At 54.2% G+C, this 25,409-nt stretch overlaps 3 protein-coding genes across 5 annotated transcripts; 2 read left to right on the plus strand and 1 right to left on the minus strand.

Annotated features, from left to right (window-relative positions):
• The first annotated feature begins 1,500 nt into the window (after positions 1–1,500).
• LOC125318238 (translocon-associated protein subunit beta) lies at positions 1,501–6,184 on the plus strand. 2 transcript variants are annotated; one of them, XM_048288822.1, is made up of 6 exons: positions 1,501–1,596; positions 3,380–3,534; positions 4,371–4,469; positions 4,833–4,941; positions 5,101–5,178; positions 5,841–6,184. In XM_048288822.1, the coding sequence occupies exons 2-6, from the start codon at positions 3,380–3,382 to the stop codon at positions 5,949–5,951; spliced, it is 552 nt and encodes a 183-aa protein (XP_048144779.1). In that variant the 5' UTR covers positions 1,501–1,596; the 3' UTR covers positions 5,952–6,184. The 2 variants fall into 2 exon arrangements, with proteins under 2 accessions (XP_048144779.1, XP_048144780.1); XM_048288823.1 differs by lacking the exon at positions 1,501–1,596 and adding an exon at positions 1,669–1,742.
• Positions 6,185–7,208: 1,024 nt separating this feature from the next.
• Positions 7,209–15,554, plus strand: CCT3 (chaperonin containing TCP1 subunit 3). Its single transcript, XM_048288821.1, has 14 exons — positions 7,209–7,366; positions 9,019–9,080; positions 9,585–9,635; positions 9,732–9,794; positions 10,383–10,479; positions 10,836–10,953; positions 11,137–11,323; positions 11,808–11,957; positions 12,394–12,526; positions 13,027–13,108; positions 13,227–13,407; positions 13,902–14,147; positions 14,399–14,530; positions 15,200–15,554. Exons 1-14 carry the CDS (start codon positions 7,336–7,338, stop codon positions 15,302–15,304), a joined length of 1,638 nt encoding a protein of 545 aa, XP_048144778.1. The 5' UTR covers positions 7,209–7,335; the 3' UTR covers positions 15,305–15,554.
• Positions 15,555–17,047: 1,493 nt separating this feature from the next.
• On the minus strand, positions 17,048–21,732 carry LOC125318392 (translocon-associated protein subunit beta). Of its 2 annotated transcripts, none has more exons than XM_048289059.1 (6): positions 21,637–21,732; positions 19,698–19,852; positions 18,763–18,861; positions 18,291–18,399; positions 18,054–18,131; positions 17,048–17,391 (listed from the first exon to the last, which is right to left on the minus strand). In XM_048289059.1, the coding sequence occupies exons 2-6, from the start codon at positions 19,850–19,852 to the stop codon at positions 17,281–17,283; spliced, it is 552 nt and encodes a 183-aa protein (XP_048145016.1). In that variant the 5' UTR covers positions 21,637–21,732; the 3' UTR covers positions 17,048–17,280. The 2 variants fall into 2 exon arrangements, with proteins under 2 accessions (XP_048145016.1, XP_048145017.1); XM_048289060.1 differs by lacking the exon at positions 21,637–21,732 and adding an exon at positions 21,491–21,564.
• Positions 21,733–25,409: the final 3,677 nt, after the last annotated feature.

Below are 25,409 nucleotides of genomic sequence, written 5' to 3' on the forward strand. Positions count from 1 at the left end.
GGCTCCCCAGGAAAGTGGTCACAGCACCGAGCTTGACAAGAGTTCGAGGACTTTGGACAGGGTCGGCAGGCGCGTGGTTGGGATTCCCGGGGCTGTTCTCTGCAGGACCAGGAGCTGGGACTGCGCGATCCTTGGGGGTCCCTTCCAACCTAGGAGGTCCTAAGATTCTACTCTCAGATTCTCTGGCTCAAATCCCACAGTGCAGCTCCTTCCCAGAGGGAGCTGGGACAGAAACTCAGCTGCTTCTGTGATAATACTCCTCTGGAGAACTGGAGGGAATGAACTCCAGCTCCCGCTGGAGCTCTCCAGGTGACTGCAGGGCAAACCACACACACCACGTGCCAGCAGGAAGCCAGCGCACTGGGCTGCGGCTGCCGTGGTGCACTTTTCCACTATCAATTGAAAGGTACTTACAAAGCGAGGGGAGAACCTCCTGTCAAAGTCGCGCTGAGCCAGGATTCCTCCCTGCCCGGGAGCACTAGTGAAGCCAACCTGGAAAAGGCAGGGAAAAGACAGGCTTTGCCACCTTTCCTCCTCCTCGCTCCACAACTGGGCAGGGTGAGAGCACAGGGACACGCATCCTCCCCGAGCACCCAGCTCCAGCAGCGCGGTCAGCTGTAGCCGCAGGGCTCCTATAAATCATCCACTTACCACGACCTGGGCACCCTCCTGGGCCAGGTACGTGATGGTGGCAGAGGTGAAGTTGAAGTACCCAGCTTTGAGAGGCCGTAGAACCACGGTGTGGGACACGTTGCTCGCTCTGGGAGCCGGACATTAAGGAAAACGGTTGTATTTCATCCCAGCAAGAAAAGTGAGGAGATGGGAAAGGGCAGCCTGGAACCAGGTGCAAAAGTCAGTGCTGCTGACAGATCGGAGGGCTCGTGCTCACAGACAGCCCGGCCCACCCGAGGCTGACCCAGCTGCTCCTCGCATGCTCGTGTGAGGAGCAGTATCTGTACAGAGAAGGGTCCTGAGGCCCTTCTCCCACCAGAGGCGTGTGCCTGACAGACACGGGCACAGGGGAGCTCTCGAGGCTTCCGGCAGCGCTGGAAACGCCAACAGGTTTGTGATGTTACTGGCTTTGCACTGGGGAGGTCGGGACATGTCCTGTTCCGCGGGCAGCAGAAGGTTGGAGCCTGTCTGAGGGCAGCGAGCAAAGCAGGGTGTCCCCAGTGCAGGAAGGGAGACTTTGGCGTTCTGGGCACCTGATTCTCGAGGAATTCAGCCCTGCTCCTTCTCCTTCACTCCTCCCTCACTGCTTTACACATCCACCGTGGACCTGGACAGGCTGCTGGAGTGAGCAGAGCAACTTGTTGTGCCGAGACGCAGCTGCTGCTCTTCCCCAGAGCCTTACCGGAGCCCAGCCCAGCCCGGCCCGCCGGTACCGCCGGTACCGCCGCCCGCGCCCCGCACTGCGCCGCCGGCGAGCGGGGGCAGCGCAGGAAGCGCGTCCTGCGCAGGCGCGGAGTCCCTGCGTGCGCACGGGCCCAGACTCCATTTCCCAGGGGCCCTGGCGCCCCGGAGGGGTGGGTCGCGGGGTCACTTCCGCCGCGGCTGCGCTGACTCGGCTGTGCGGCGTTGGCGGCGGGAGAGACGGTGAGGGGCGGGAGGCCCGGGGCCGCTCGGGGCTGCGCTTGGCCCTGCGCTGCAGGAGAGGCTCGGCCGTGGGCTCGGAGGGGCCGGGAAGGGCCGGCCGGGTTGTGGCGCTGGAGCGTCAGAGTCGGGGTCTTCCGCGGGCAGCGGTGGGTGAAGCCGTGCGGTTTCACCTGCTGAGAGGTGTCCCTGAGCCCCCGTGGCCCCTGGGCTTCGTGGATGGGCAGGAGCAGCCTGGGCTGGATGCGCTGGGGTGCGGCTGCAGCAGGGCAGCACTGGGGGGAAGGAAGGAAGGAAGGAAGGAAGGGGCTTCTGGCACCGGCACTGGGACAGGCTGGGCAGGCGGGGCTGTGCCAAGCGCAGGAGGTTTAGCGAGGCCAAGGGCAGATGCTGCAGCTGCATTGGGGCAACCCGAAACACGAAGAGACTGGGGAAGAATGGGTGGAGAGCAGCCCCGAGAAGGATTTGGGGGTGCGGGTGGACAAGAAGCTCAGCGTGCCTCGGCGGGGTGCACTGGGGGCCCAGAAAGCCAAACGCTGTCCTCAGTGGGCTCATCCCCAGCAGCGTGGGCAGCATGTGAAGGGGAGGATTCCTACCCTCTGCTCTGGAGAGACCCCCCTGCAGAGCTGCCTCCAGCTCTGGGGCCCCAGCACGGGAGGGACGAGGAGCTGCTGGAGTGAGTCCAGAGGAGGCCACGGAGATGCTCCGAGGGCTCTGGAGCCCCTGTGCTCTGGAGACAGGCTGGGGGTGTTCACCTGGAGAGGAGACGATTCCAGGGAGACCCTAGAGCCCCTTCCAGTGCTGAAAAGGGGCTCCAAGAGAGCTGGAGAGGGACTTTGGACAAGGGCCTGGAGTGACAGGACAAGGCTTCCCACTGCCAGAGGGCAGAGTTAGATGGGATATTGGGAAGGAATTGGTCCCTGTGAGGGAGGTGAGTCACTGGCACAGGCTGCCCAGAGAAGCTGTGGCTGCCCCATCCCTGGAAGTGTCCAAGGCCTGGTTGGACGGGGCTTGGAGCAACCTGGTCTAGTGGAAGGTGTCCTTGCCCATGACAGGGGGTTGGAATTGGATGCTCTTTACAGTCCTGTTCAACCCCAACCGCCCTGTGACTCTGTGGAGGGCAGAGGCCCTGATGTTGAAGCAGTTTTTGCATTTAAAAGTCCCGTCAAGTGTCCTCACTGATCACATCTGTAGTGTCCCTGTTGTCTCCTTGTCCTCTCAGCAGGGTGGCTCCAGAGGCACTGTATTTGGGTAAATTGAGACACGTGGCCTGAAGCAGGGGCTTGTGGGGATCATCAAAGCCACTGGAGGGAGTTGGTGGTTCCTCAGTGGCTGGAAATAGGAAAGAAGAAATGTTGGAAGTGAGGAGCTGGTGTTTTCTGAGAAGAACAAACTCTGTTGTGTAAGACAGTGCTGGAAAGTTGCCAGGCTTTGCAAGGGCAATTAACTGTTAGTTGCTAAAACTGGTGAAATTGTTAACTGCCAAAGCTTTTGCTCTGGAAGTTACTGGAAGAGGCTCAGTGATCTGAAAGCTTTGCCCATTACTGAGATGGGCAGGGCCAGGGGTTGGACTTGATGATCCTTGTGGGTCCCTTTCAACTCAGGATGTTCCAGGATTCTGTAAAGGGGAGTGACACTGGCCAGGGCTTTGAAAGGGGAGAAGACCATCGGCATTTCTTCCACGGCTGCAGATCTGGGGCGCTGCTGTGCCAGTTCTTACGTCCTCACAGGAAGGTGTTCAGAGATTTCAAATGATCAGTGACATTCCATTTCCTTGTGTTTCTAGATGAAGCTCCTGCTTCTTGCTGTGTTTGCCCTGGTGTCTGTGGCTCACTGCGAGGATGGCGCCAGGCTCCTGGCCTCCAAATCCCTGTTAAACAGGTACGCAGTGGAGGGCAAGGACTTGACTTTGCAGTACAACATCTACAACGTTGGCTCCAGGTAAGCCGATTTCTGAGCTCCTTGCTGTGCTGTTGCTTTTGCTCCCTCGGACTCTGAGCTTTCCAGCAGTGCCTGAAGGATTGACCCCGAAATTTGTCTTTTCCTTCCTCTTCCATTGTCCCTGCTTTCACCTCGTGGCTGCTCAAGCTGTCAGTCCAGCATGTGGTGTCCTGTGACACTCTGCTCCCCATGCATGCAGCTCCCTTTCTTGGCTTTGTGAGCTCTTTTTCACGTTTATTCTTTTTAATAAAAGTTTCTTTCTGCTATCAGGACTTAACTAAGGACCTGACAAAGATAAAACAGAACTTCCACAATGCTGGTAAAAAGCTTCATTCGCAGAATGAAAAGCTGAGTGGACAAAATGCAGGAGACTATTAAAGTGCTTTGAGGTTTTGTTTTTAGATTTTTTTTTTAAAGGCAGAATAACGCATGCTGAGGGTAGTATTGCAAAGAGAGGAATATCTGTAATGCTGGACTCATACAACATTAATGAGATACTATAACCTTATATGTGGGATATGGTTATTATTTAGGCCAAAGTGTGTATCCATGGGATGGTATCTGAAGTTGAGCAAACTGCCAAATCCTGTTGTGGAAAAAACGGTGTTTTTCCTGTCTCTGTGGTTGTTTCTCTCAGCTTTGCCTTCCTCTCTCTGCAGTCTCCCTGTAAGACACCTCAGCTCTCCTCCCCATCTTCTACTGGTGACATTTTATCTTTCAAAGATCAGTTCTTTCATTTGGTCAGGATGGACCTGTCAGTGCACTTTGCTGCAGAGCCTGTAAGCAGATGGCAAATCTTAAGATTCCTGTCGCACCCCTCTCTTTGTTGTGTTTAGCGCTGCCCTAGATGTGGAGCTGTCGGATGATTCCTTCCCCCCAGAAGATTTTGGCATCGTCTCTGGCATGCTCAACGTCAAGTGGGACAGGATTGCTCCGTATCTTTTTGTGTTTTGAAATTTCTCCCAACTCTCTTTCTTGCCCCTGAGCATCCTGCAGCTGCGTCCTATCTTCATCTGCTGTCTCCGAAATTCCTTCCAGACAGGGTGCCGAATGCAAACCCCTGCTCTTCTGGACAGTGCTGTGTAAAAATAAAGCTCCTTGCAGAGAGGACCGGGTCCCAGAGTAGTTCCTCTGCCTGGGGAGGAGCAGCTGGGTGGGCCGGGCTGTCTGTGAGCACGAGCCCTCCGATCTGTCAGCAGCACTGACTTTTGCACCTGGTTCCAGGCTGCCCTTTCCCATCTCCTCACTTTTCTTGCTGGGATGAAATACAACCGTTTTCCTTAATGTCCGGCTCCCAGAGCGAGCAACGTGTCCCACACCGTGGTTCTACGGCCTCTCAAAGCTGGGTACTTCAACTTCACCTCTGCCACCATCACGTACCTGGCCCAGGAGGGTGCCCAGGTCGTGGTAAGTGGATGATTTATAGGAGCCCTGCGGCTACAGCTGACCGCGCTGCTGGAGCTGGGTGCTCGGGGAGGATGCGTGTCCCTGTGCTCTCACCCTGCCCAGTTGTGGAGCGAGGAGGAGGAAAGGTGGCAAAGCCTGTCTTTTCCCTGCCTTTTCCAGGTTGGCTTCACTAGTGCTCCCGGGCAGGGAGGAATCCTGGCTCAGCGCGACTTTGACAGGAGGTTCTCCCCTCACTTTGTAAGTACCTTTCAATTGATAGTGGAAAAGTGCACCACGGCAGCCGCAGCCCAGTGCGCTGGCTTCCTGCTGGCACGTGGTGTGTGTGGTTTGCCCTGCAGTCACCTGGAGAGCTCCAGCGGGAGCTGGAGTTCATTCCCTCCAGTTCTCCAGAGGAGTATTATCACAGAAGCAGCTGAGTTTCTGTCCCAGCTCCCTCTGGGAAGGAGCTGCACTGTGGGATTTGAGCCAGAGAATCTGAGAGTAGAATCTTAGGACCTCCTAGGTTGGAAGGGACCCCCAAGGATCGCGCAGTCCCAGCTCCTGGTCCTGCAGAGAACAGCCCCGGGAATCCCAACCACGCGCCTGCCGACCCTGTCCAAAGTCCTCGAACTCTTGTCAAGCTCGGTGCTGTGACCACTTTCCTGGGGAGCCTCTTCCATTGCCCGGGAGACCATCCTCTGGGAGAAGAGCCTTTTCTTAATATCCAGCCTAAACCCTGTCCCTGGGGTCGTGTCAGTGGTCACACAGGGCAGAGATCAGTGCCCGCCCCTCCGCTTCCCCACATGAGGAAGCTGCAGACAGTGCGAGGTCTCCCCTCACTCTCCTCCTCTGATGTCATTGCTCTAAGACACCTGTGGACTGGATTGGTTTGACTTTTCTCTAACAATTTCTCCCTCCAGCTGGACTGGGCGGCTTTTGGCGTGATGACCCTGCCCTCCATCGGGATCCCCCTGCTGCTCTGGTACTCGAGCAAGAGGAAGTACGACACCCCCAAGACCAAAAAGAACTGAGCAGAGTCAAATGCCACCAGCACCCCAGAGCTCGGCAAAGGACAATCCTGAACCGCCAAGAGCAGCGGCTGGGTCGGGATGGCACCGTTCCCTGCCAGGTGCTGCTGCCTGGGCCGTGCTTCAGCCCTCTGCAGGGCAAAGGACTTGGTGGCTGCAGCAGCAGTGGTGAGGTGTCCTCTGTGTTCTAAAGGAGAAACAAGCAAGCAGAAAAAAGAACAACCAAAAGTCCCAAACTGCCTGGTCAGCCCCTTTGGAGCCGGAGCCCCTCGCCCCTCTGCAGCCGCAGCAATCCGAGCAGCGTGGTAGTGCCCAGAGGGGCCTGGCTGTGGGGCTGTGCCCCTTGTGCTGCCTCCAGCTCCCGTTTGCCTGCTGCAGTTTGCTGCAGGGTGTCGTATCTCAGGGCCCCCCTCCGGGTGCTGCCTGCCCTGCGGGACAGAGCTCGCTCTGGTGACATCACAGATCAGTGGTCTGATTTGATAGAGCATGTCATAGCTGCTGCTTTGCCCTGTTGATGCTGTTCTTTGGCCCACCAACCTGCCCAGGTCCATGATGGCCTTGTAAAGCAATGAAGGAGGAGTGCAGGGAGGAGGATCAGGGTTAAATTGCTCAAGAAGGAGGTGCAGAGGCCAGGAAATTCTCCCTTCCTGCACTGGGGACGCTCTGCTTAACTACACCCACCCACACCCCCCTCCTCTAGACAGGCTCCAGCTTTCTGCTGACAGTGGATCAGGACATGTCCTGTGCCAGCAGCTCTCGCCCCGTGCCGTTCTGACCCTCGGTCCCGTTGGGTGACACTGAACCGCCCGGGGCTCAAAATGGCCGCTTGCGGTCGGGGAGGGCTTAGGGCCGTGCTTGGAGGGCACACCGGAGCCGCCAGCACCGGCTCAGTTCGTCCCAGCAGCAGCCGCTGCTCCTGGACCCGGGCGCGGCCGGTGCTATCGGACAGGCGGTGCCGCCTTAAGGCCCGGCGTTTGTCCTGGGTCCCGCAGTGCGGGCTGGGCTGACGGAGAGGGCGGGCATTGAGGGCTATCTGTGCGAGCCGAGGTCGCCCGTGGCATCCCGGACCTGGCGCCTTCCGGATGCAACGGGCAGGCGGCAGCGAGGTGTCCAACCCGCGCCCGCCCCGCGGGGTCCCCCTCTTCCCTGGGTGTGTGCAGGGCTCCTCCCCCGGGCCCGGCGAGCACCGCACTCGCGCGGAGCCCCCGCGGCACCGCCCCGTGTGCGCGGCGTCACTTCCCAGCCGGAACTCGCGGGCGTTCCCCGGATTGGGCCCGGCGCTCACGCGCGATCCACTGCGGCGGTGGGAGGCGGTGCGCGGAGTCGCGGCCCTGCGAGGCGACACTTCCGAGGCTCCAGAAGGTTCCGCTGCGCTCCATCCGCCGCGATGATGGGCCCGCGCCCCGTCCTGGTTCTCAGTGAGTGCCGCCGGCCCGGCCCGGCCTCCCGGGGCGGAGGGCGAGGGGATGGAGGGTCGGACCCCCGCCCCGCTTTGCCGCTCGCCTGACTCGCCGCCATGTTGGGTCTCCTCATGGCCGGGCGCCCTTTCACAGCCCGTCGCGGCCGGGGCCCTCTCCTGCGGGGATCCGCTGGGTACCGCCGCCGCCCCCGCTGCGCCCCGAGCTCCCCCTCGCAGCTCCCTACCCGCAGCCTCTGCCGCGCCCTGCGCGGGAGATCTCGGAGCCGCGCTGCTGTCATTCTGGCAGCCCTCCGTGTTCTCAGCTGTTTTCGCGTCTTTCTCAGCACGATGCTTTGTATTGCCCTGTTTGAACCCCATGTGAGCCCTAATTCTTGGGCCTCCAGCATGGGAAGGACATGAAGCTGGTGGAGCGAGTCCAGAGGAGGCCACAGAGATGCTCCGAGGGCTGGAGCCGCTTTGCTCTGGAGACAGGCTGGGAGAGCTGGGGCTGTTGTGCCTGGAGAAATAAAGGCTCCGGGGAGACCTCAGAGCTCCCTCACTTTTCCTGCCGAAAGGGGCTCCAAGAGAGCTGGAGAGGGACTTCGGACAAGGGCTTATAGTGGTAGGATACGAGGGAATGGCTTCCCACTGCTAGAGGGCAGAATTAGGTGGGATACTGGGAAGAAATTCTTCCTTGTGAGAGCGGTGAGGCTTTGACACACGTTGCTCAGATGACTGCCCCATCCCTGGAAGTGTCCAAGGCCAAGTTGGACAGGGCTTGGAGCACTACTCTAGTGGAAGGTGTCCCTGCCCATGAAAGGGTTTTGGAACAAGATAGTCTTCAGGGTCCCCTCCAACCCAAACCATTCTATGGTTCTATGATTCTCTCACCATTCACCAACATGAGGCATTCCCAGGGTTACTTTTTCTGTTTGGGTATCCCATTCCCTTTTCTCCATCCATTCTGCTCTCTATTAACCCTGTAGGCAGACTGTTGTAGCCCAGGGCCCCTTTTCTGTAAGCCTGCTTGCTGATACGTGGTGCTGCTCTTACTGTTTCCTTTTGTTCTGTCTTACACCTCCCTGTGCGCATGCATCTGCTCCTGAGTAAATCTGGGCCTGGCCGGGCCAGGCTTGTCATAGCAGAAGCATTCCTGAGCCCAGATATGCTCTAGGGCTGAGTTTGTTGACAGCTGGTCTCCAGCTGTGGTTGTGAGCCAGTTGGTACCCCAGCTGCTGCTCACCCTCATGTGCTAAAGGCAACATTGATGGATTCACTTTGTGTTCACCCAGTTCTGCTTACTGTACATGAGCCTCTGTAACTTTTTTTGACTGAACACTGCTGTAAAATAGCAGCTTCTTGGCTTTGTGAGATCTGGCAGATCCTCATGAGTCACTGGAGTTTGATTTTCTGGTGTAATAGGTTCTGTTTCAGGGTTGCAAAGCTTTGTCTCAGGATGCTAACGAGGAGTTCTGTTACAGTAGGGAATGTTGTTTTTCACTGACAGTTTTCTATCAATGTCTTTCTCATAATGACTGCAGTATTTATATTGTAACCTCTTAATTTCGAAGTGGTCACATGTTGAATGTGTGTGACTAAGAGAGGTGCTGCATTGTTGTTGTTTTGTACTTGATTGTACTTGATTAATTTTATTTTTTCTGTGTGCTTTAGGTCAGAATACAAAACGTGAATCTGGAAGAAAAGTCCAGACAGGAAACATCACTGCTGCAAAGGTACCAAATTCTCAGGCTGTTCTGCTCCTTTTTTTGTGTGTGTTTATTTATATATTTCAGAGGGAAAGCTGGATGTGAAGCATACTTCCTCTATTCTATATGAATATAGAGTAGAAGAAGCAACATTGAAAGTAATTGTCTATGTTAACAGAAGATGCTTTTGTACTATTACATAAAAATTCTGTATAAAAAGTAAAATGTTCATGTAATGGGTGCCCTGTAAATAACCATGAAGGGGGTTTAACCAACCAAATCTCCTTTCTCTGCAAAGTCTGAAAGTGTCTCAGTTTTGACATCTGATTGAGATAATAATTTAGTGTGGTGCCAGTGTCTTGATAATCCCCATATTCTCATTTCCACACAATTCTTAACCTTGGCTGCATCTCAATCACAGCAGAGTTGCTGGGTCACTTAAATTTTGCAGGGGCTGCTGATTGCACTATGGGGTTTTTTTAGACTTTTTGATGCTCTCCTGAATTAGCTCATTTCTTTGATTCCTCCTAGACTATTGCTGACATTATCCGAACATGTTTAGGACCAAGAGCAATGATGAAGGTAAGAATTTATGCTGCAACACCTGTGCTGCAGCTGACTAGAAGTGAGAAACACATGGGGCAGAACATTCAAATGTTGGTTCTCTTGTGGTTGCAGATGCTTTTGGACCCCATGGGTGGGATTGTGATGACCAACGATGGCAATGCTATTCTTAGAGAAGTAAGTTTCTCCTAAAGGATTGTCTTGCTTAACATTAAGTCAGTATGTACCTGAATCTTGGGTGTCAGTGGAGCTGTGTGATCTCCTCACTTGTCCTGGCAGCCAGCAAGTGCTAACCAGCTGCCCCAAGAAAGGTTCTCACTGGGGAGAAATGAAACATATCCAGCAAGTGTTCTTGCTCTACAGAAATGTAGGTTTGATCCTAGGTTGGGAAGTTTTCATGGAGTGTTTACAAGACTGATGTAAGTTCTTTGGTAATTGGAGCTATTATCAGCTGCATTGAGACCTGAGTAGATGGTGGTGTCCACAGTGCCACATGACGAGACCTAGAAATCATTATCGTTTCTCTGGTGCAAGTGCTGTTAAAAGAACATCCTAAAAACTGTAATGCTTGAGAAACAGTGAGAGACACAATATTGTCAAATACAAGGGCTTGGTTTTGGTCTCAAAAAGGAAGAAAAAGTCTTGCTGTTGTTAGACAGAGTGCCTTTGATTGTATTAAAGGTGTGGTATTTGTTCCATTGAGTGACATGAGACGTTTCTGCTTTAATATTCCGGGACAAATCCATACCCCTTGCTCCTACACAGATTCAAGTCCAGCATCCAGCTGCAAAATCAATGATAGAGATCAGCCGCACTCAGGATGAAGAAGTTGGAGATGGGACCACATCTGTCATTATCCTTGGTAAGGAGATTGACTCAGACACTTTGCATAAAACCTGAAGTTCACTCTTTTTTCTCATGATGAGAAACATCTTAGTTATTTACTAACCTTGAGATGGAGAGGGGCTTTTTTTACTGTGCAAGAGCATGCTAGGTTCATGAGACCCTAAGATGATCAGTTCCATGCTTTGGGAAATTGTTCTGTCCCCATGATAACCACAGTTAAGTGTAAAGAAAGGTATAGGTGATGTTAGAGCTCCCTGCATGGATAGAAGATAAATTTTTTTTGATATGTGCTCTCCTTTCTTGACTGTTGATTATCTTACTAACTTACTTGGGGGATTTTGATTTATTTTTAATTTTTTTTTTTTTTTTTAGCTGGAGAGATGCTCTCTGTTGCTGAACATTTTCTTGAACAGCAGATGCACCCAACTGTGATCATCTGGGCTTATCGTAAGGCTCTTGATGACATGATCAGTATTTTAAAGAAAATTGGGTAAGTATGGGCTGGCGGGAGTTAGAGAGGAGGGATGTGGACTTTCTGTACTGCTTCAAGCTGCTCCTTCAGGCAGTTGTGTTAGTCAGATATAACTTAGCAAAATTGGAGAGGGAGTCAAAAGGGTTAGATTGTTGCTTGGAATAACACCCAGTTTGCTCTTTGGTTTTTCCTTTATCTCAGCACTCCAGTGGACGTGAACAACAAAGAGATGATGCTTAAAATAATAAAGAGTGCGATAAACACCAAGGCAATAAACCGCTGGTCTGACTTGGCCTGTAGCATTGCTCTTGATGCTGTTAAGACTGTGGAGTTTGAAGAAAATGGCAGAAAGGAAATTGATATTAAAAAATATGCAAAAGTAGAAAAGGTGAGTGTGTCCTGAACTGTTACTTACCCTTGTGCCCCTTTCTTGTTCTGAACTAGTTTATTGTAGGGTGCGTTGTGAAGAATTTTGTGTTACTTCTCTGCAGTCCACAGACATAATCCTTGAAGGTATTTCAATCAGTGGTATCAGCCATGCTCATTTACAATGCTAACAGGGGCTGTTATTTCAAGTCTTTTTGAATACCTGTCAAAAAGATAATTTCAGTTGGATTTGGAAGATGGGAAATGAAACATGTTGCCAGACAATAGAATATCAATCTTAAGTTCTTTCATGGCTTCACGCTTAAAATCTAAGTCAGCGTGTGCTTAAAATTAAACTTGTATAGTGATCTGGATGCACCGTGGTTACTTGGGAGATGTTTTCCCTTTTCTGTACGTGGGACAGCTTCAGGAGATGCTTTCAGATACACAGGTTTTTGTAGACTAAACTGACTCACTTAATTTTCTCCCTTCCTTGTGTCTGTCAGATTCCAGGTGGTTTTAGTGAAGACTCGTGTGTTTTGCGTGGAATCATGGTGAATAAAGACGTAACCCATCCCAGAATGCGTCGCCTTATTAAGAATCCACGCATCGTCCTTCTGGATTGTTCACTGGAGTACAAGAAAGGAGAGAGCCAGGTAAAGTGAGTCCTGTTGGAGACATCCGCAGCTCTTGATTTAGGATGAGTAAAACGAACAAATGCAGATGGCTTGTTGAAAGTGCAAGTGGTGAAAGGCTTTCTGTGTTCTACCTTTCAGAGGCCTTTTGCATGCATGGGCTAATTCTGCCATGGGGTCCAGAAAAATAGGAGCGAGGCTTCAGCGTTTTGACCCACTGAAGCAGCTACAGTGATTTGTGTATCTAAGTGCTGGTCAAGAGCAAAGAAATATTTCTGAGCTTGAGCTAAGACTATTGCTCAACTGACACAGTGTCGCTGTTTATTTGATCAGTGTTTTTCATCCCTGACACTTTCCGTGGTGATAACTGGAGGAGCTGCTTGAAGCTGGGGGATGTGTGTCTAATGCAGTGAAGAGTTGGAATGAACACTAAGCTGTTTACCCCTCTTTTGTACAGACTGATATTGAAATTACGCGGGAGGAAGACTTTGCCCGCATCCTGCAGATGGAGGAAGAGTACATTCAGCAGATGTGCGAGGATCTGATAAGAGTCAAGCCAGATCTGGTCATCACGGAAAAAGGAGTTTCTGGTAACAGCACATGTGATCCTTTGTGTTGAATTCATCTCAGTGAGGTTCATGGTGTTAAATGCACTGCTCAGGAACTTAAAAAAACCCAACCAAGACTAAAAAACACCACAACAGCAAACTAATACAACTCCCCCCAAACCTGGTGTTGAACCTGGTTTGGGTTTTATTTTAGCTTTCTAGCAAATAGTGTACACTGCAGGCATTGAAGTTCATCCTTGGTGTTGCTTTGTGAAAGTAGACTCTTATAATAATATTTTGCTTTTCCAGCATTTGGGAAAGATACTAAAATACAAGTGAGGCTGAGTCTTAAACCCTGGAGAGCTGTGCTACTGTTTTGCCTTGCAGCCTGGTTTAAAAAGCTACATTTAGGTGCTTTTTTTCTGTAACCCCTTTTGCTTCAAAGACTGGAACTGAAATAGCTGGATTGATAACTGATAAACAGATAAAGTTTGTCATGATGCTGCTGATTCATTACTGAAATTGCACAAACCTGGTTTCAGACCTGGCCCAGCACTACCTGATGAGAGCCAACATCACCGCCATCCGCAGGGTGCGAAAGACTGACAACAACCGGATTGCCAGGTAGGTATTGGCTCCTGTCTGGAGCCTGTTCCTGCTGTGCCTGACATGGAATTGTTCTGATCTCACCCTTTGTCAGTTCTGATTTGTGAGTGTCTAATGTCATGCTTTGGTGTGCTAGGGCCTGTGGAGCTCGCATTGTCAGTCGCACAGATGAGCTCCGGGAGGAGGATGTGGGAACTGGTGCTAGGCTCTTTGAAGTGAAAAAAATAGGAGATGAGTATTTTGCCTTCATCACTGATTGCAAAGATCCTAAGGCTTGCACCATCATCCTCCGGGGAGCCAGCAAGGAAATCCTAGCGGTGAGTGAATGCATGGGCTGCTTCCTCCTGTGCCAGCCATCTTCATGGTGTGAGTCATGGCCAGCAGACTGTGGGCTGGGCTTTCAGCTGGTATGGTGCTCCAGTTAATAATGAGAAGGGCAGTGGAGCTGAGGATGGGTCTGGGCTCAGCGAGGACCTTATTGCTCCCTGGTTAGTACTACTTGACAGAAGGGTCTAGCCCACTGGGGGTCAGGCTCTTCACCCTAGTAACAAGTGACAGGGCAAGAGGAAATGGCCTCAAGTTGCACCAGGGGAGGTTTAGATTGGATATTAGGGAAAGTTTCTTCATGGAAAGTATGGTCAGGCACTGGCACAGGTACCCAGGGCAGTAGTGGAGGGATTTAGCAAATGTGTGGATGTGGCTTGGGACTTGGGTTAGTGGTGGCCTTGGCAGTGCTGTGGGAGTGTTTGAACCTGATGATGTTAGAGGGCTTTCCAGCCTCAACAAGTTTGCGATTCTGTGCCTGTTGCAGGAGGTGGAGCGCAACCTGCAGGATGCCATGCAGGTGTGCCGCAATGTCCTCATGGACCCACAGCTGGTGCCAGGTGGGGGAGCCACTGAAATGGCCGTTTCCCATGCACTGACAGAGAGGTCCAAGGGCATGACCGGCGTGGAGCAGTGGCCCTACCGCGCAGTGGCCCAGGCTCTGGAAGTCATTCCCCGGACGCTGATCCAGAACTGTGGCGCTAGCACTATCCGTGTTCTGACCTCACTCAGGGTAAGGCATGTGGCAGGGGCACCAGGAGGGAGTCAGCCCTTTCCTGCTTCACCCAGCTCCTCGGACCAGTCACCGTTCAGAGCAGTGCCCTTGTCGTGCTATCAGTAACATGTTCTTGTATAAACTCCAAAATTGAGACTATTCTAATGACTTCTTGCTGTTTCCTGAGCCCATGGTCAGTTTGAGACTCCAGAGGGGAATTTGCCATCTCACCCCACTGGTGGTGACCTGTTTTGTCTTTCTGCTTTCAGGCCAAGCACACTCAGGAAGGCAGCCAGACATGGGGGGTGAATGGGGAGACTGGAGCCCTGGTTGACATGAAGGAGCTGGGGATCTGGGAGCCCTTGGCTGTCAAACTTCAGACCTATAAAACAGCCGTGGAGGTAAGGAGAAGTGGAAACTTCAGAGCCTCTGTGGATATCATTTGGGAAAGGAGGATATCCTTCCCTGTGTTCTGGGGTGTTTGGGTGGGCATCACGCACCCAGTGTGTCTGAGCTCATTGTTGCTGGAGGTGGGATAATGAGGCATGTGGGAGCCAGACTCAGGCTTTCCCAGGGTTTTTGATCCTGCAGCTAAATTTCATCATGTTTCATCCCACCTTTTCCTGCACACGGTGCAGAGTGCTCTCACTGCTTCCAATGCCAGCCAGAGCTGTGCCTGAGCAATTCCTTACCAGCAACATGCTGGAATCATCAGTGGTTGTGGGAGCTGTATCCCTTTGCCTGGTTGGGGCTGCCAGGTCTCAGCTGCCCTTCTCCTTGCAGATCCTGCCATTACCTAGCTGGTGTTAGATCAAAGGCTGTTCCTCGAAGGGATACTGTATCCCTTCTGTGTCAGCCAACAAGAAGAAACCGGTGTCCTTGTTTCCGTGGTGGCGGGAAAGCAGCCCCTTGCTGCTCCCGCAAGCCTGTGAGGCACCGTTCCCTTCTCCTGTGCTGAAAGAACCATTTCAACCCAGGCTGATGGTTGTGTGGTGTGGAAGCTGGGCAGGTTGGGTTTTGTCTTTTGTGATGAGCTCCAGATGAGCCCTGGGTGTGCGGTTTCTCTTCAGACTGCAGTTCTCCTGCTCCGTATCGATGACATCGTTTCGGGGCACAAAAAGAAGGGTGACAACCAAAGCAAGCAGGCCGCAGCACCAGAGGCAGCCCAGGAGTGAGAGGTTCAGTGTCTGCAGGGGAGAACCAGCCGCCTTGACGATGACATGGAGAAGAGCTCAGTGCAGTGCCCTGGTCTTGAGGCTGAGCCGGGAAAAGTTTGTTTAAAGGCTGGGAGGGATAGAAAATACCCTGGACAGGGGGAAAGGGCATGGTTGTTGGTGTCCCTGCACTGGTGGACACTGCTCCTGGGGTGAGGCATCCAGACTGAAACTCCTCTTTGTCTCAAAATAAATACATTGTTTCAGGCTCTTTCTGTGTTTAATCCCCATGGGGAGGGAGGTATGCTGGAAAGGCTCTGCCCAAGGGCTGGACACTGCCAGGGATCTTGGGACAGAGACCCAGTGTGGGGGTGACCTGGAGGGGCCAGGACCTTGCTAGGCCACTGCTACCAGCCTCTCTCTGCCCCGACAATCCCTCCAAAGGTTGGGATCTCCTGTAGGCAATGGTGGGTGAAGCCGTGCGGTTTCACCTGCTGAGAGGTGTCCCTGAGCCCCCGTGGGCCCCTGGGCTTCGTGGGTGGGCAGGAGCAGCCTGGGCTGGATGCGCTGGGGTGCGGCTGCAGCAGGGCAGCACTGGGGGGAAGGAAGGAAGGAAGGAAGGAAGGGGCTTCTGGCACCGGCACTGGGACAGGCTGGGCAGGCGGGGCTGTGCCAAGCGCAGGAGGTTTAGCGAGGCCAAGGGCAGATGCTGCAGCTGCATTGGGGCAACCCGAAACACGAAGAGACTGGGGAAGAATGGGTGGAGAGCAGCCCCGAGAAGGATTTGGGGGTGCGGGTGGACAAGAAGCTCAGCGTGCCTCGGCGGGGTGCACTGGGGGCCCAGAAAGCCAAACGCTGTCCTCAGTGGGCTCATCCCCAGCAGCGTGGGCAGCATGTGAAGGGGAGGATTCCTACCCTCTGCTCTGGAGAGACCCCCCTGCAGAGCTGCCTCCAGCTCTGGGGCAAGTCCAGAGAATGAGATACTGGGAAGAAATTCCTCCCTGTGAAGGTGGTGAGGCACTGCCAGAGGTGCCCCAGAGAGCTGTGGCTGCCCCATCCCTGGCAGTGTTCAAGGCCTGCTGCAATAAGGCTTAGAGAAACGTAGTCTAGTGGAAGGGGGTTTAACCTAGATAGTCTTTAAGGTCCCCTCCAAACAAAAGCAGTCTGTTAACCCTATTACTCCATTATCACTTTACTCCAATTCTACAAGAGCCCATGGAAGCAGAAATTGCCTGTTGTGAGCCTGGCTGAAGAGACTTACAGCTCACTAAAACCTGCAGGCAACCTGGTTTTGAGAGCACTTTGGTACAAGCAAGGCTTCTGTCATGGTGTTCCTTCCATTTTCTTACAAAATCCTCAATACCTCAACACAACTCAACTGTGTGCAGAGGAACAAAAAAGAGGAGGAACAACACAGTTCTCTGCTCAACAAAACACATCAAGGTTTCCCAGAGAACACCATCAACACGGACATCCCTTAGTGCCCCTTTTGGAAAGAGCAGCAGCTCTGAAATGCTCTATCAAATCAGACCACTGATCTGTGATGTCACCAGAGCGAGCTCTGTCCCGCAGGGCAGGCAGCACCCGGAGGGGGGCCCTGAGATACGACACCCTGCAGAAAACTGCAGCAGGCAAACGGGAGCTGGAGGCAGCACAAGGGGCACAGCCCCACAGCCAGGCCCCTCTGGGCACTACCACGCTGCTCGGATTGCTGCGGCTGCAGAGGGGCGAGGGGCTCCGGCTCCAAAGGGGCTGACCAGGCAGTTTGGGACTTTTGGTTGTTCTTTTTTCTGCTTGCTTGTTTCTCCTTTAGAACACAGAGGACACCTCACCACTGCTGCTGCAGCCACCAAGTCCTTTGCCCTGCAGAGGGCTGAAGCACGGCCCAGGCAGCAGCACCTGGCAGGGAACGGTGCCATCCCGACCCAGCCGCTGCTCTTGGCGGTTCAGGATTGTCCTTTGCCGAGCTCTGGGGTGCTGGTGGCATTTGACTCTGCTCAGTTCTTTTTGGTCTTGGGGGTGTCGTACTTCCTCTTGCTCGAGTACCAGAGCAGCAGGGGGATCCCGATGGAGGGCAGGGTCATCACGCCAAAAGCCGCCCAGTCCAGCTGGAGGGAGAAATTGTTAGAGAAAAGTCAAACCAATCCAGTCCACAGGTGTCTTAGAGCAATGACATCAGAGGAGGAGAGTGAGGGGAGACCTCGCACTGTCTGCAGCTTCCTCATGTGGGGAAGCGGAGGGGCGGGCACTGATCTCTGCCCTGTGTGACCACTGACACGACCCCAGGGACAGGGTTTAGGCTGGATATTAAGAAAAGGCTCTTCTCCCAGAGGATGGTCTCCCGGGCAATGGAAGAGGCTCCCCAGGAAAGTGGTCACAGCACCGAGCTTGACAAGAGTTCGAGGACTTTGGACAGGGTCGGCAGGCGCGTGGTTGGGATTCCCGGGGCTGTTCTCTGCAGGACCAGGAGCTGGGACTGCGCGATCCTTGGGGGTCCCTTCCAACCTAGGAGGTCCTAAGATTCTACTCTCAGATTCTCTGGCTCAAATCCCACAGTGCAGCTCCTTCCCAGAGGGAGCTGGGACAGAAACTCAGCTGCTTCTGTGATAATACTCCTCTGGAGAACTGGAGGGAATGAACTCCAGCTCCCGCTGGAGCTCTCCAGGTGACTGCAGGGCAAACCACACACACCACGTGCCAGCAGGAAGCCAGCGCACTGGGCTGCGGCTGCCGTGGTGCACTTTTCCACTATCAATTGAAAGGTACTTACAAAGTGAGGGGAGAACCTCCTGTCAAAGTCGCGCTGAGCCAGGATTCCTCCCTGCCCGGGAGCACTAGTGAAGCCAACCTGGAAAAGGCAGGGAAAAGACAGGCTTTGCCACCTTTCCTCCTCCTCGCTCCACAACTGGGCAGGGTGAGAGCACAGGGACACGCATCCTCCCCGAGCACCCAGCTCCAGCAGCGCGGTCAGCTGTAGCCGCAGGGCTCCTATAAATCATCCACTTACCACGACCTGGGCACCCTCCTGGGCCAGGTACGTGATGGTGGCAGAGGTGAAGTTGAAGTACCCAGCTTTGAGAGGCCGTAGAACCACGGTGTGGGACACGTTGCTCGCTCTGGGAGCCGGACATTAAGGAAAACGGTTGTATTTCATCCCAGCAAGAAAAGTGAGGAGATGGGAAAGGGCAGCCTGGAACCAGGTGCAAAAGTCAGTGCTGCTGACAGATCGGAGGGCTCGTGCTCACAGACAGCCCGGCCCACCCAGCTGCTCCTCCCCAGGCAGAGGAACTACTCTGGGACCCGGTCCTCTCTGCAAGGAGCTTTATTTTTACACAGCACTGTCCAGAAGAGCAGGGGTTTGCATTCGGCACCCTGTCTGGAAGGAATTTCGGAGACAGCAGATGAAGATAGGACGCAGCTGCAGGATGCTCAGGGGCAAGAAAGAGAGTTGGGAGAAATTTCAAAACACAAAAAGATACGGAGCAATCCTGTCCCACTTGACGTTGAGCATGCCAGAGACGATGCCAAAATCTTCTGGGGGGAAGGAATCATCCGACAGCTCCACATCTAGGGCAGCGCTAAACACAACAAAGAGAGGGGTGCGACAGGAATCTTAAGATTTGCCATCTGCTTACAGGCTCTGCAGCAAAGTGCACTGACAGGTCCATCCTGACCAAATGAAAGAACTGATCTTTGAAAGATAAAATGTCACCAGTAGAAGATGGGGAGGAGAGCTGAGGTGTCTTACAGGGAGACTGCAGAGAGAGGAAGGCAAAGCTGAGAGAAACAACCACAGAGACAGGAAAAACACCGTTTTTTCCACAACAGGATTTGGCAGTTTGCTCAACTTCAGATACCATCCCATGGATACACACTTTGGCCTAAATAATAACCATATCCCACATATAAGGTTATAGTATCTCATTAATGTTGTATGAGTCCAGCATTACAGATATTCTTCTCTTTGCAATACTACCCTCAGCATGCGTTATTCTGCCTTTAAAAAAAAAATCTAAAAACAAAACCTCAAAGCACTTTAATAGTCTCCTGCATTTTGTCCACTCAGCTTTTCATTCTGCGAATGAAGCTTTTTACCAGCATTGTGGAAGTTCTGTTTTATCTTTGTCAGGTCCTTAGTTAAGTCCTGATAGCAGAAAGAAACTTTTATTAAAAAGAATAAACGTGAAAAAGAGCTCACAAAGCCAAGAAAGGGAGCTGCATGCATGGGGAGCAGAGTGTCACAGGACACCACATGCTGGACTGACAGCTTGAGCAGCCACGAGGTGAAAGCAGGGACAATGGAAGAGGAAGGAAAAGACAAATTTCGGGGTCAATCCTTCAGGCACTGCTGGAAAGCTCAGAGTCCGAGGGAGCAAAAGCAACAGCACAGCAAGGAGCTCAGAAATCGGCTTACCTGGAGCCAACGTTGTAGATGTTGTACTGCAAAGTCAAGTCCTTGCCCTCCACTGCGTACCTGTTTAACAGGGATTTGGAGGCCAGGAGCCTGGCGCCATCCTCGCAGTGAGCCACAGACACCAGGGCAAACACAGCAAGAAGCAGGAGCTTCATCTAGAAACACAAGGAAATGGAATGTCACTGATCATTTGAAATCTCTGAACACCTTCCTGTGAGGACGTAAGAACTGGCACAGCAGCGCCCCAGATCTGCAGCCGTGGAAGAAATGCCGATGGTCTTCTCCCCTTTCAAAGCCCTGGCCAGTGTCACTCCCCTTTACAGAATCCTGGAACATCCTGAGTTGAAAGGGACCCACAAGGATCATCAAGTCCAACCCCTGGCCCTGCCCATCTCAGTAATGGGCAAAGCTTTCAGATCACTGAGCCTCTTCCAGTAACTTCCAGAGCAAAAGCTTTGGCAGTTAACAATTTCACCAGTTTTAGCAACTAACAGTTAATTGCCCTTGCAAAGCCTGGCAACTTTCCAGCACTGTCTTACACAACAGAGTTTGTTCTTCTCAGAAAACACCAGCTCCTCACTTCCAACATTTCTTCTTTCCTATTTCCAGCCACTGAGGAACCACCAACTCCCTCCAGTGGCTTTGATGATCCCCACAAGCCCCTGCTTCAGGCCACGTGTCTCAATTTACCCAAATACAGTGCCTCTGGAGCCACCCTGCTGAGAGGACAAGGAGACAACAGGGACACTACAGATGTGATCAGTGAGGACACTTGACGGGACTTTTAAATGCAAAAACTGCTTCAACATCAGGGCCTCTGCCCTCCACAGAGTCACAGGGCGGTTGGGGTTGAACAGGACTGTAAAGAGCATCCAATTCCAACCCCCTGTCATGGGCAAGGACACCTTCCACTAGACCAGGTTGCTCCAAGCCCCGTCCAACCAGGCCTTGGACACTTCCAGGGATGGGGCAGCCACAGCTTCTCTGGGCAGCCTGTGCCAGTGACTCACCTCCCTCACAGGGACCAATTCCTTCCCAATATCCCATCTAACTCTGCCCTCTGGCAGTGGGAAGCCTTGTCCTGTCACTCCAGGCCCTTGTCCAAAGTCCCTCTCCAGCTCTCTTGGAGCCCCTTTTCAGCACTGGAAGGGGCTCTAGGGTCTCCCTGGAATCGTCTCCTCTCCAGGTGAACACCCCCAGCCTGTCTCCAGAGCACAGGGGCTCCAGAGCCCTCGGAGCATCTCCGTGGCCTCCTCTGGACTCACTCCAGCAGCTCCTCGTCCCTCCCGTGCTGGGGCCCCAGAGCTGGAGGCAGCTCTGCAGGGGGGTCTCTCCAGAGCAGAGGGTAGGAATCCTCCCCTTCACATGCTGCCCACGCTGCTGGGGATGAGCCCACTGAGGACAGCGTTTGGCTTTCTGGGCCCCCAGTGCACCCCGCCGAGGCACGCTGAGCTTCTTGTCCACCCGCACCCCCAAATCCTTCTCGGGGCTGCTCTCCACCCATTCTTCCCCAGTCTCTTCGTGTTTCGGGTTGCCCCAATGCAGCTGCAGCATCTGCCCTTGGCCTCGCTAAACCTCCTGCGCTTGGCACAGCCCCGCCTGCCCAGCCTGTCCCAGTGCCGGTGCCAGAAGCCCCTTCCTTCCTTCCTTCCTTCCTTCCCCCCAGTGCTGCCCTGCTGCAGCCGCACCCCAGCGCATCCAGCCCAGGCTGCTCCTGCCCATCCACGAAGCCCAGGGGCCCACGGGGGCTCAGGGACACCTCTCAGCAGGTGAAACCGCACGGCTTCACCCACCGCTGCCCGCGGAAGACCCCGACTCTGACGCTCCAGCGCCACAACCCGGCCGGCCCTTCCCGGCCCCTCCGAGCCCACGGCCGAGCCTCTCCTGCAGCGCAGGGCCAAGCGCAGCCCCGAGCGGCCCCGGGCCTCCCGCCCCTCACCGTCTCTCCCGCCGCCAACGCCGCACAGCCGAGTCAGCGCAGCCGCGGCGGAAGTGACCCCGCGACCCACCCCTCCGGGGCGCCAGGGCCCCTGGGAAATGGAGTCTGGGCCCGTGCGCACGCAGGGACTCCGCGCCTGCGCAGGACGCGCTTCCTGCGCTGCCCCCGCTCGCCGGCGGCGCAGTGCGGGGCGCGGGCGGCGGTACCGGCGGTACCGGCGGGCCGGGCTGGGCTGGGCTCCGGTAAGGCTCTGGGGAAGAGCAGCAGCTGCGTCTCGGCACAACAAGTTGCTCTGCTCACTCCAGCAGCCTGTCCAGGTCCACGGTGGATGTGTAAAGCAGTGAGGGAGGAGTGAAGGAGAAGGAGCAGGGCTGAATTCCTCGAGAATCAGGTGCCCAGAACGCCAAAGTCTCCCTTCCTGCACTGGGGACACCCTGCTTTGCTCGCTGCCCTCAGACAGGCTCCAACCTTCTGCTGCCCGCGGAACAGGACATGTCCCGACCTCCCCAGTGCAAAGCCAGTAACATCACAAACCTGTTGGCGTTTCCAGCGCTGCCGGAAGCCTCGAGAGCTCCCCTGTGCCCGTGTCTGTCAGGCACACGCCTCTGGTGGGAGAAGGGCCTCAGGACCCTTCTCTGTACAGATACTGCTCCTCACACGAGCATGCGAGGAGCAGCTGGGTCAGCCTCGGGTGGGCCGGGCTGTCTGTGAGCACGAGCCCTCCGATCTGTCAGCAGCACTGACTTTTGCACCTGGTTCCAGGCTGCCCTTTCCCATCTCCTCACTTTTCTTGCTGGGATGAAATACAACCGTTTTCCTTAATGTCCGGCTCCCAGAGCGAGCAACGTGTCCCACACCGTGGTTCTACGGCCTCTCAAAGCTGGGTACTTCAACTTCACCTCTGCCACCATCACGTACCTGGCCCAGGAGGGTGCCCAGGTCGTGGTAAGTGGATGATTTATAGGAGCCCTGCGGCTACAGCTGACCGCGCTGCTGGAGCTGGGTGCTCGGGGAGGATGCGTGTCCCTGTGCTCTCACCCTGCCCAGTTGTGGAGCGAGGAGGAGGAAAGGTGGCAAAGCCTGTCTTTTCCCTGCCTTTTCCAGGTTGGCTTCACTAGTGCTCCCGGGCAGGGAGGAATCCTGGCTCAGCGCGACTTTGACAGGAGGTTCTCCCCTCACTTTGTAAGTACCTTTCAATTGATAGTGGAAAAGTGCACCACGGCAGCCGCAGCCCAGTGCGCTGGCTTCCTGCTGGCACGTGGTGTGTGTGGTTTGCCCTGCAGTCACCTGGAGAGCTCCAGCGGGAGCTGGAGTTCATTCCCTCCAGTTCTCCAGAGGAGTATTATCACAGAAGCAGCTGAGTTTCTGTCCCAGCTCCCTCTGGGAAGGAGCTGCACTGTGGGATTTGAGCCAGAGAATCTGAGAGTAGAATCTTAGGACCTCCTAGGTTGGAAGGGACCCCCAAGGATCGCGCAGTCCCAGCTCCTGGTCCTGCAGAGAACAGCCCCGGGAATCCCAACCACGCGCCTGCCGACCCTGTCCAAAGTCCTCGAACTCTTGTCAAGCTCGGTGCTGTGACCACTTTCCTGGGGAGCCTCTTCCATTGCCCGGGAGACCATCCTCTGGGAGAAGAGCCTTTTCTTAATATCCAGCCTAAACCCTGTCCCTGGGGTCGTGTCAGTGGTCACACAGGGCAGAGATCAGTGCCCGCCCCTCCGCTTCCCCACATGAGGAAGCTGCAGACAGTGCGAGGTCTCCCCTCACTCTCCTCCTCTGATGTCATTGCTCTAAGACACCTGTGGACTGGATTGGTTTGACTTTTCTCTAACAATTTCTCCCTCCAGCTGGACTGGGCGGCTTTTGGCGTGATGACCCTGCCCTCCATCGGGATCCCCCTGCTGCTCTGGTACTCGAGCAAGAGGAAGTACGACACCCCCAAGACCAAAAAGAACTGAGCAGAGTCAAATGCCACCAGCACCCCAGAGCTCGGCAAAGGACAATCCTGAACCGCCAAGAGCAGCGGCTGGGTCGGGATGGCACCGTTCCCTGCCAGGTGCTGCTGCCTGGGCCGTGCTTCAGCCCTCTGCAGGGCAAAGGACTTGGTGGCTGCAGCAGCAGTGGTGAGGTGTCCTCTGTGTTCTAAAGGAGAAACAAGCAAGCAGAAAAAAGAACAACCAAAAGTCCCAAACTGCCTGGTCAGCCCCTTTGGAGCCGGAGCCCCTCGCCCCTCTGCAGCCGCAGCAATCCGAGCAGCGTGGTAGTGCCCAGAGGGGCCTGGCTGTGGGGCTGTGCCCCTTGTGCTGCCTCCAGCTCCCGTTTGCCTGCTGCAGTTTGCTGCAGGGTGTCGTATCTCAGGGCCCCCTCCGGGTGCTGCCTGCCCTGCGGGACAGAGCTCGCTCTGGTGACACCACAGATCAGTGTGTTGGGAAATGGTTAGAGGATCAGGGATGTGGATCATTGATAGAATTATGGGATCAATAAAAGAGCTATACAAGCAAAGGTTAGTGTGAGAAACTGTCTGCATGAGAAAAATCCCTGTGTGAGAAACAGGCCTGGGAAACAAAAAGGGAGTTTTGAAGCGATGCAGCTGTGCTGGTAAGATGTGCTGGCCGGGAGAGAAGGGAGGGTGAACTCTGAATTCTTTTAATCATAACTGTAGAAGCTTGCCAATGTAAGTCCAATTATGTAGAAGCAGAAATGCGCTTTGATAAGTTTTTAGCCACTTAAGAGTTAACAAGCTGGTATACCATATACGTGCCTCTGGATTGCTAATAAACGGAGCTTGCTTTTGTCAACCATATTGGTTTGGACTGCAATTCCTCCCCCCGCCGGAGTCCACGGACCTCAATTCCAGCATCAGTGGTCTGATTTGATAGAGGATGTCAGAGCTGCTGCTGTGCCCTGTTGATGCTGTTCTTTGGCCCACCAGCCTGCCCCGGTCCATGGTGGACTTGTAAAGCAATGAAGGAGGAGTGCAGGGAGGAGGATCAGGGTTAAATTGCTCAAGAAGGAGGTGCAGAGGCCAGGAAATTCTCCCTTCCTGCACTGGGGATGCTCTGCTTAACTACACCCACCCACACCCCCCTCCTCTAGACAGGCTCCAGCTTTCTGCTGACAGTGGATCAGGACATGTCCTCACCTCCCTGGTGTGAAGTCAGTAACCAAACCAACCCTGCTGGCATTTCCAGCACCGCAGGATGCCTTGAGAGCTTCCCTGTGCCCTTATTCCTCAGGCCGCTGCCCTCTGGTGGCAAAAGGGCCCCGGGGCCCTCCTCTGCACACATTTTGCCCATACACACCCACAGATGAGCAGCCCGTGTGCACCGATCCAGGGCCCTCTCACTGGCTGCGTGTGCCGCCTCAAACCCTTTCTTTGGAGGTCTCCACTCCCAGCCTGTGCCAACACCTCTTCCTACAGCCACTTTCTTCTTTCCCTGCTGCCCCAGACAGAACTTCTCCAAGCTGCAGACAACGGAAAGCAAGACCGAGGTCCAATCCCTTGTTGGCCACGGAGGCCACTTAACCATTTTCTCTCCCACCACACCCCACCTCTCTGCGTGGTTTGCTGCAGCCAGGGCAGGCTGTTCTCAGTCTCAAAACACTGATATGCTGCCTGTCCTGCCTCTTAGAACCTCAGACCTTTTTCTATGAAGCAAGAGCATTTTTGGGAAATGTTTCATTCCTCCCCAGTAAGCACCTTTCTTGGTGCTGGTGGTCACTATGTGATGGTTGTCAGGCCGGAGGAGGAGATGCCACAGCTCCACTGCCACCCA

Source organism: Corvus hawaiiensis, chromosome 29, assembly GCF_020740725.1.
Source record: "Corvus hawaiiensis isolate bCorHaw1 chromosome 29, bCorHaw1.pri.cur, whole genome shotgun sequence".
Lineage (NCBI taxonomy): Eukaryota > Metazoa > Chordata > Aves > Passeriformes > Corvidae > Corvus > Corvus hawaiiensis.